Source organism: Oncorhynchus kisutch, linkage group LG26 (genome assembly GCF_002021735.2).
Source record: "Oncorhynchus kisutch isolate 150728-3 linkage group LG26, Okis_V2, whole genome shotgun sequence".
NCBI classification, from domain to species: domain Eukaryota; kingdom Metazoa; phylum Chordata; class Actinopteri; order Salmoniformes; family Salmonidae; genus Oncorhynchus; species Oncorhynchus kisutch.
Window position 1 is genome coordinate 43,650,776 of NC_034199.2, and position 9,469 is coordinate 43,660,244.

At 36.8% G+C, this 9,469-nt stretch overlaps 1 protein-coding gene across 11 annotated transcripts in view; it reads left to right on the forward strand.

Annotated features, from left to right (window-relative positions):
* The window catches only part of LOC109870721 (muscleblind-like protein 2a), a 40,613-nt gene extending 31,201 nt beyond the window's left edge, over positions 1–9,412 (forward strand). For 3 of the 11 annotated variants that reach the window (XM_020461333.2, XM_020461337.2, XM_020461335.2), the window contains exons 8-10: positions 610–645; positions 1,981–2,075; positions 5,535–9,412. In XM_020461333.2, coding sequence (XP_020316922.1) covers positions 610–645; positions 1,981–2,075; positions 5,535–5,549 — 146 coding nt within the window. In that variant the 3' untranslated portion in view covers positions 5,550–9,412. The remainder of the gene's footprint in view (positions 1–609; positions 646–1,980; positions 2,076–5,534) is intronic. The other 8 variants (XM_020461338.2, XM_020461343.2, XM_031805706.1 and 5 more) reach the window with 5 other exon arrangements.
* Positions 9,413–9,469: the final 57 nt, after the last annotated feature.

The following is a 9,469-nucleotide window of genomic DNA, read 5'->3' on the forward strand; positions in this document are numbered from 1 at the left end:
TGGCTGACAGCCGTGGTATATCACGGGTATGACACAACATTTATTTTTACTTCTGTAATTGCATTGGTAACCAGTTTATAATAGCAATAAGGCACCTCGGGGGTTTGTGGTGTATGGCCACTCCACTTTGCGTCGTGCATAATAACAGCCCTTAGCCATGGTATATTGGCCATATATACCACACCCCCTTGGGCCTTATTGCTTAATTATATCATGAGCTTAGCTCTTTCTCTCAACATGGCCTTCCTCCGACAGCCATAATCAACAGTAACAACCACTATGCACTCTTGTTAGATGCTTTATTGCGCTACTAAATTAACTACTGTACTGCCTGGCTGCCCTAGCACTGATTCCCATGTCAGTCGACAGGGGCTATTTTATTCTGCAAGTCTCATCTACACCCTACACTTAAACCCACACACTATACTTCTAACACGCATTGGTTGTCATGGGCTTGTATCTGTGTCTGCTCACCAAGCTAAAGAACCATTGGTTTCCCATTGAGGGCTTGTATTTGTTTTTTGAATGTGTTAAAGCATGCTGAAAACTAGCTAACCTGTTTTTCTCCCTCATTTTCCTCTACTCACTTCCCACTGCACAATCACACAGGGTCAGTGTTTTGCATGTCTCCTGCTACCGGCGTTGGTAGGTCCCTTGTTTCTTTTTTCTGATATCACCACTAATGAATGGAGAATATGGATGGAATGGTCTCTGTTGGTTTAAAATACTTTCCTGTTATTTCAATATTCTCTTGGATAAATATTCTCTGGGTCAGGGGGTACGGGTGTTTTTATATACGTTAGGAACCAGTACATTTTTAAATCACCTGTGGGAAAGTGTATTTTTATAACACATTTCAGCATAATTTTTTTTTCTCTGTTAGTCATATCTTTGTCAAAGCTCTGGCTTTTATTTTATACTCTTCGCCATCACTGATTGGCATACTTTTTTTCCTTATGATTATTTAGTTTATTTTGTTTTGTGTCTGTTGTTCTCTGCAGTGATAATCATTCCGTTGTAGATAATACAAGTATTGAAAATATGTGACATCAGTTACAAGCGCTGCTTGTTGATATTTCTAGTTCTTTACTGCTCTGTGGATTAGGATCAGTTTGATCAGTTTCCCAGAGATTTTATTGGACATGTCTTGGTCTTTCCATATCAAATTGCTTTCCTCTTGTTTTAAAAGGGAACTTATTACTAACATAGCAGTGAAGATACCATCCTAATGATGATATATGATAAGCAAAACATAATTTTTCCATGTCCTAATTGGAAGCGTTTAGTTTCATATTGTCTTCTCTGGGAATCGGATAACTATCTGACAAATTTCCTGAAATGTTACTTGAAGCAGCTTTCCTCCATTATTTCTCCCATGCTTTCATGCTTTGCACTGTGACTGCATAACCCTTTGCACTGTGACTGCATGACCCTTTGCACTGTGATTGCATGACCCTTAGCACTGTGATTGCATGACCCTTTGCACTGTGATTGCATGACCCCTTGCACTGTGATTGCATGACCCTTTGCACTGTGATTGCATGCCCCATTGCACTGTGATTGCATGCCATCTGCTGGTCTAACCTAGGGATCCTGAGTGGCGCAGCGGTCTAAGGCACTGCATCGCAGTGCTAGAGGTGTCACTACAGACCCGGGTTTGATCCCGGGCTGTATCACAACCGGCCGTGATCGGGAGTCCCAAAGGGCGGCGCACAATTGGCCCAGCGTCGTCCGGGTTAGGGGAGGGTTTGGCCGGGGTAGGCCATCATTGTAAATAAGAATTTGTTCTTAACTGCCTAGTAAAATAAATATACAATTTTTTTTTAAAGTTCCATTAAAATAAAAACCTAATGATGGCTTGCTGCTGATGTTGTTGTACTGTATTCACCATGCAAAGAAGAAATAGACTAAATGTTGCTATGGTTACCATAATGCTCCAGCTACCTGTTCATTGCTTCCATGGTTCCCTTCCTGAAAAAGTACCCATGATGTACAGTGCTACGCCTGCTACTGTCTCTGCAGCAACTACTCCTGCCACAAGTGTTCCCTACGCAGCAACAGCACCAGCCAATCAGGTTTGCTCCTTTTTTTAAAGCTTTCTTTCATGAATCCCTGAGCTCTGAATAAGTGCTCGTCATGACATCATCAAGGCTCTCCTGCCTGTTGCCTTGCTTAATTAGCAAGCTTGACTAGAATTATTCTACATGCTGTATTAAATATAGTAATGACAGAAAGCACTTAGAGAGCTCTCATCTGCAAATAGTAGTTTGTTGTGCTTTGCAAAACTTCCTTAATAGTTTTTTAAATTTAGTGACAATTTATTTTTATTTAATTCAGGTGTTACTATAATTCTGTCAAGTGAGAGAGAAAAAATAAGCTATAGATAAGCCTATGGGTTGAACCAGCCTAAATTAGCCCCTCAGACTAAAGAGACCAATTGAATCAATTAAAGCTTAGAATTTGCTGTTATTATCACAAGAAGGACTTACGTGTGTGTGTGTGTGTGTGTGTGTGTGTGTGTGTGTGTGTGTGTGTGTGGTGTGTGTGGGCTGGGCGTTATGGACAAAATCTCAGATCACTATTTCAACAAAAAAAAGTTGGACTGTATTTGATGGTAATTTTATGTTTTTGAATAATAAAAGTTGTTAAATTGCTTCATGAATAGTGCGTGACCCTGTGGTGGCAACACATACATTCTTAAGTGATTTGAATGGGTTTTCCGCCATTCTGATTGTTTGATACAGTTCAATTCAACTTCAATCAAAAACAATTGTTGACATTTTCATGAATTTCTGCATTTCTTGTGTTCATTTGAGAACACATTTCCACACAATGGGCTGGCCTTATTTTTAACCAAATGTTGCAATTGTGATTTTACTTGTGATTTAGAGCAAAACATTTGGGTGAACTGTTGAAATCATGGAAATAGAATGATTATTCTAATTCTGTAGTTAGAATATAATAGTGGGCACTTTGAATACAGTGTTCTTTGACATGACAATTAATTAAAATGCCAGGGAGGAGTTATTGTTACAGGGTAGGAACCAACGTGTTGGTCAGTGTTTCCTAGGGGACCCTATAATATTTGGTTACATATTGAATGCATTATCTTAGCTACTTCATGTTGCGAACATATTCATGCTTCGTCTTTGATTTAGAAGATACTGTTGCACAAACAACATGCTGATTTAGGTGTACACCATCACCGGTATTATCAGGCTAACAAGATTTAGGCCCAACTTGCGAAGAAAAGACAAACTAGTTGTTTGAAGATGTAAGAAACACAAACTAATAGTGTAGTTATAGAATGTTAGGGGATTTATATTAAGAAGCAAAGTGAAAACAGCCTTGATGTGGTTTAGTGGATGCTATACCCACTTATTTTGCAGTGGGCATTGTGTATACGACAGGGTAGCCTAGTGGTTAGAGCGTTGGATTAGTAACCAAAAGGTTGCAAGTTCATATCCCGAGCTGACAAGGTACAAATCTGTCATTCTGCTCCTGAACAGGCAGTTAACCCACTGTTCCTAGGCTGTCATTGAAAATAAGAATTTGTTCTTAACTGACTTGCCTAGTTAAATAAAGGTAAAAAATAAAATAAAATACTCACTTCTTAATCCCCACTGATACGTATCAAGGTAGTGTAGTGGAGGTATATGATGTATAAATACATTTTGCAAACTCCATCTCATGTGCTAGAGAAACAGTGCTAATCAAACAGTAGTGCTAGGTGCCTGCACACTTCGGTTAAAGGGGAACTACTCTCAGCAATCAACATTTCTTTGATTTTTTTTCTTTCTCCCAGACCTCAAAAGTGATCTCCTGATGTGGTTTAAGCATTGTATGGACTTAGAATATACCATTTTGTTGTTTAAAAAATAAATAGAAAAAATTAAAAGGTCTGACTTTGAGAACCAAAATCTGAAAAAATTGGGTAAAAATCTGAACCTGTGAATTTCTGACACAGTTTATCTGTTTCAATAGTAGGCCTACTATTATCCTACTGAACAGTACAGCTTGGGTTGGCCTGACTGTGAAAGACCAATATGGGCTTCATCATTTTAGATCATTCAGAGTGTATGTCACTGCTTCTCATAGAATGTTTCACACAGTGTGCCTTTCCTTTGTCCGAACGGGTCATTCGGCAAAAACGCAAGTGTCTCGTGGTCGAGGAACAACAAATGCGCTCCATGAGTACCAGGCGCCGGGGGCTAGGTCTGTGTGGAAAGTGGTATGGAGAGAGATGACTCGAGTAGCGAAGTAAACTATAAAAATGGACGTTACACACAGCGTATCACATTTAACAAACCAAACATATACATATATATATATATATATAGTGCAATACGGTATACCGCTCAGCCCTAGTGTGTGTGTGTGACAGGGCTGTCACATGTGCCTGTGACTTTCCTGTGTTGTCTCTTTTAGACACTTCCTCTTGGGGGGGTCAGCTTTGATTCTGGGAGAACGTTAAAACAAACCACCAGCCTTAAGCTTGTTCTGCTGGATGTTTTGGTATTTTATTTCACCCAGGTTGTTAACATGGAATATACACTGAGTGTATAAAACATTAGGAACACCTGCTCTTTCCGTGACGTAGCCTGACCACGTGAATCCAGGTGAAAGCTACGATCCTTTATTGATGTCACTTGTTAAATCAACTTCAATCAGTGTAGATGAAGGGGGAGGAGACAGGTTAAAGAAGGATTATAAAGCCTTGAGACGTGGATTGTGTATGTGTGCTATTCCAATATTAGCAAGGTGTTCCTAATGTTTGGTGTACTCACTCAGTGTATGTGTGTGTCTCCCGAGTGGCTCAGCGGTCTAAGGCACTGCATCTCAATGCAAGAGGCGTCACTGCAGTCCCTGGTTTGAATCCAGGCTGTATCACATCCGGCTGTGATTGGGAGTCCCATAGGGCGGCGCACAATTGGGCCAGATTCATCCGGGTTTGGCCGGGGTAGGCCGTTATTGTAAATAAGAGTTTTGTTCTTTAACTGACTTGCCTGGTTAAATAAAATAAATATTCAAAAAAATCTCTAGCTATTTAAAAAAAAAACTCTTTCAATTAGATTTCAATTAGTTTTTGTTGAGATTTGCAAAATTTTTAGTTTGCGCTGTTGTTGTCGATTTTGTTTGTTTTTATTTTCAATGTTATTACAATAACCTGGGTATGTAGACTACTGCCTCAGCTCTGAATCTGATCTGAAAGATGTCTCAACTCAACAGAATGATGTTTGTTTTACATGCAGGATTTAAATGTATATCTTACCCATGGTTTTCTTTGTTTCGTCAGCATTGTTTGATTATACTGGTCACTGTTTTTTGCTACTGTTCTACTTCTGCAGATAAGAACCCTTTTTTTCTTTCATCATTTCCTACCATGAATCTTGTACAGAGCTGCATCAGTACTGTTTTTGTCTTCCAAAAAACTCACTGGCACTGTTACTTGGACCTAAGGGCAATCAGTCATGTTGATTGTGAATGTCCCCCAATTGAGTAACATGATGTCTCAATCTCTGCTCCTAAAACAGATCATCCTCAAGTAACTAACAGGAAAGGAACAGAGTGTCAAGACGCTGCCCTTAGAGGTCCCAAACAGCCCGTCTGTAAATACTACATTTGCTCCACAAGAGAACTACAGCAACCTGCATGCTGAGAAGAAGATTAGAGGCAATGTATAACATTGAGCAATGGTATATATATATACATATATATATATATATATATATATATATATATATATATATATATATATATATATATATATATATATATATATATATATATATATATATATATACATATACATATACATATACACAGATAATATATATATATATATATACACAGATGATATATATATATATATATACACAGATGATATATATATATATACACACAGATGATATACCAGTGTTGCTAGGACTACTACCATTACTGATATGTAAATGTATGATTTTATTATATGTATACACACATGATTGGGGATTCTGAAAATGTAATTGTAAAGGTATTCAACAATTACTTTTATGACCTTTTTAATGTTTTGCTAAAACTACACAACTCACCCAAATCAAACTTTTTTTTTTTTTTTTTGCAGAATTGATTGTGCATCTTAAGTGTTTGATTCCTTTTATTTAAAACAGACCATTGAAAAGCTCTCTTGTTTTTACCCCATATACAAATGTACACTTGGCCTGTGCATCAGGCTGGAAGGAGTGCTCTTCTTGTTCTTGTAAAGGATGAATGTGACGGAGGATGGATAGTCTGTTGTTCTCTGAGTATAGGATCACTGCTCCCCCTCCCGGTGTGCCTTGGTCCCTTTATGATGAAGGAATAAGACATGATAATAGCAGAACATTTCATTCTTCTACCTTATGGTGGCCAAATGGCAGTGATATAATCAGCCACTAATTCCAGAATTGATCATGAATCTAGCGATCACTGGTTCCAAGTGTCTGTTTGCGTTTATGTCTATTGGGCCTTGAGTATTTTAGCATTCATCCAAGAAATACCAGATGTGCCAATGACCTAGCAGAGTGATTGGTGGGCTGAAAATAAGCCACCTTAGAGGATTTGAAAGTCTTGAGTAAGAGTTTGGTGAGCTATTAGACATTTAAAGGGTTAGGTGGTTATACTCCGAGGCCACAGACATTAAATGGGGAACAGAATGATAAGACTTCAAAAGAAAGGCACAGTACATGTGGTGATCTTTGTTAAAAAGGCTGACTTACACATGACGGGAGGTCACTTGTTAATCCGGTCTTATTTTAACTGTAGAAGTGCCTAAAGTAATGTGTGTGTGTATAACATGCATCTTCAAAAAGGCTGTGTGAAAAAAAAGATTCCAAATTAAATAGAAAACCCTCACAATTTCTCAAAACACTCCACACTCTCACAATAATCACTCCTGGAAGAAAATGAACACCTTTTTTTGTGTGTGTGATGTGAATTCAGTGCATTGGTACTCTTTGTACAGTGGGTTCGTTTTTACAGCATTATCTTTTCATTGATCATTGACTTTTTATTATTATATTTTTTTTTTTATGTCAATATCTGACAGATCTGAACATGACTGCTTTGGCATGATGTTCAGTAAGGGTTCATTATGTAACATGGTTTAGCTTCATTCTTAATGAGTTGAATGTATTTTTTTTTTTTTTTGCAACCCAAAAAAAAGTGATTGGAGGTTAGAAAACCTGGATATGTATTGTAATTCTATGTAGCTAACTCATTCTTCTCTTTATACAGCTGTCTTTATCATATCCTCACGTTTACTGCATTGATATCATAGTCTAACATCTTTCAAGCAGAATGTATCACAATACATGTTTTAGTGGTAGGACGTGGTCACATTACAAATGTAATGAAACTCGTACATATGTCATTGTCAAAGCTTCATTGTATTTACAAACTGGTCTATAAAACTAGCACTTACAAACAGAAGACCGATTTATCCACCAGTGCAAAGTCTATACATGTTATTTACAGTAGGGTATAAAAGACTAATGAAGCCAGTTATTTACAGAAGGATATAAAAGATTAAAATAAAGTAAAAAATATTGAACTATTTACAATTTATCTACACGTACCATTATTTTACCTTTTTGCTCAAACTTGTATGTTTTATTTGCTCTTGAAATAACAGTAAAAAAATTCACACAGGCGCAAACTCGAAATGTTACCCAGTCTTTCATTCTCCCCTTTTCATTTTGTGTGTGAGTGAAATCTGTCTGTAAACATAAAAAAAAAAAATAATAATCTCAACAGTATCAAGGAGATTTTTTTCCATGATGTTTGATCAATTCAGACAATCAACAGTGAGACTCCTTCACTCATGTCCTCACCATCTTTGTCTTTTTCCATCACTTTTTTTATTTAACATTTTCAGAAAAGTTAATTTTTATGTAACGTTTGATGGAAATAAATGGAATATACTTAGTTTTTATTTGTTTAACATTAGTTATTGAACAATGTTGTATTCTATTTTAAAATGAATGTAATTTATTAAGCTGAGCTTTGCTCTGCTGGTGGTTCCTCAAAGGACCTGTCCTGTCACGTTAGCCTATGAAAAACCATCTGTGATCAGGGATGGAATGTTGGAGCTACCAATGGTAAGCTTCCACATCTCGTCCTTGTCACTGCCTTGTCACTTATACAGGACAACACACTGCAGTACGAGCAAGGTTGTAGAATTGCTTTTATTATGTATAAAAACAGTTTATTGTATAGGTCACAGTCTACCAAAAAAAAATAAACATTTATGTTAATGTACTTTTCATTGTAGTACAGTATAATTTCATAACTATATTAAGTTTTCTCCTAAAGTTGCAATTACGGAAGCTCTGTATTTTTGGAAATTATGTAATTGTTACGCTTTTCTAGAGCACTGCAACACACTAGATTGTATTGCCGGAATCTGAACATTTCCTATGTTATGGCAAAAACAATATGTTCAGTATCATGTTGCCTTGGTGTCACAAAATATTAATTTAGCATTTGACAGCCAACCCATGGCATTTACATACATACCCATTAATACATGCTCTAATCTTTCTATTCCACCAGATAAAATGTGTCCCTGGACTCATACAGACAAGGGAAAACAAAAGTGCTTTGAGTTAAACATATAGTCTTGGGTATGGCTAATGTGGCAGTGATTCTCCTAAATTATGTCAAATGTTGACTTAAGGCGTCTTTCACAAGAAACAATGTTTCTATGGAAATTTTTATTTCAGTGTTTTAATTTCAACTTGATTTTTGCTAAATGTTTTGAATGTTGTTATAGCTAGTTAAATCTGCACCTGGAAGTCAGTCGAGATTTTTAGATCACCCAATCAAGAGTTGGACAGTCAGAATGTGTTCACTTTTACCCAATAGTAACAGGATTCCTTAGCACTTTGTGAACAGTTGGTAAACTGATCTGAGCAGACTAGCTTATTAGTGATCTTTGCCTTGCCTTTTGATGTATTGTTCTTAAGTTGTTATGTGTTAGGACTCATGAAATATAAGGATTGTAATTAGTCTATTGCAATTTGTGAAATATGCTGTTTTAATTCTCACTACAGTACATTTTCATTTTGAGGTCAAAATGGTAGATTGTAAAGAGTGCAGTCAAATATTTCACTGAGAAAAGCTTGATGATGAGAAAACTGACAGGTGCCATTCTAAATGGTGCTGCTACAGTTACTGCAGGGTTATGTTTAAACTGCTGTGCTGGTTCACATATGGTTCCATCTGTAGTGCCGTACTCTAGAACAGAGGGGACACACCCTTACTAATTTTGAATCTGTTCATGTGGCAATTTTAAATGTTTTATTTGTGCTCATTTATGTTATATACAGTAGTTTTGGTAAATGCAAAATTGTGTAAAATCTAATGTTAAAAAATAAATAAAAGTTTAAGTAAATGCCAAGTTTCTGATTCCTTTGTTTTGGTGATTCACATAGGAAATAATAAGCCTATT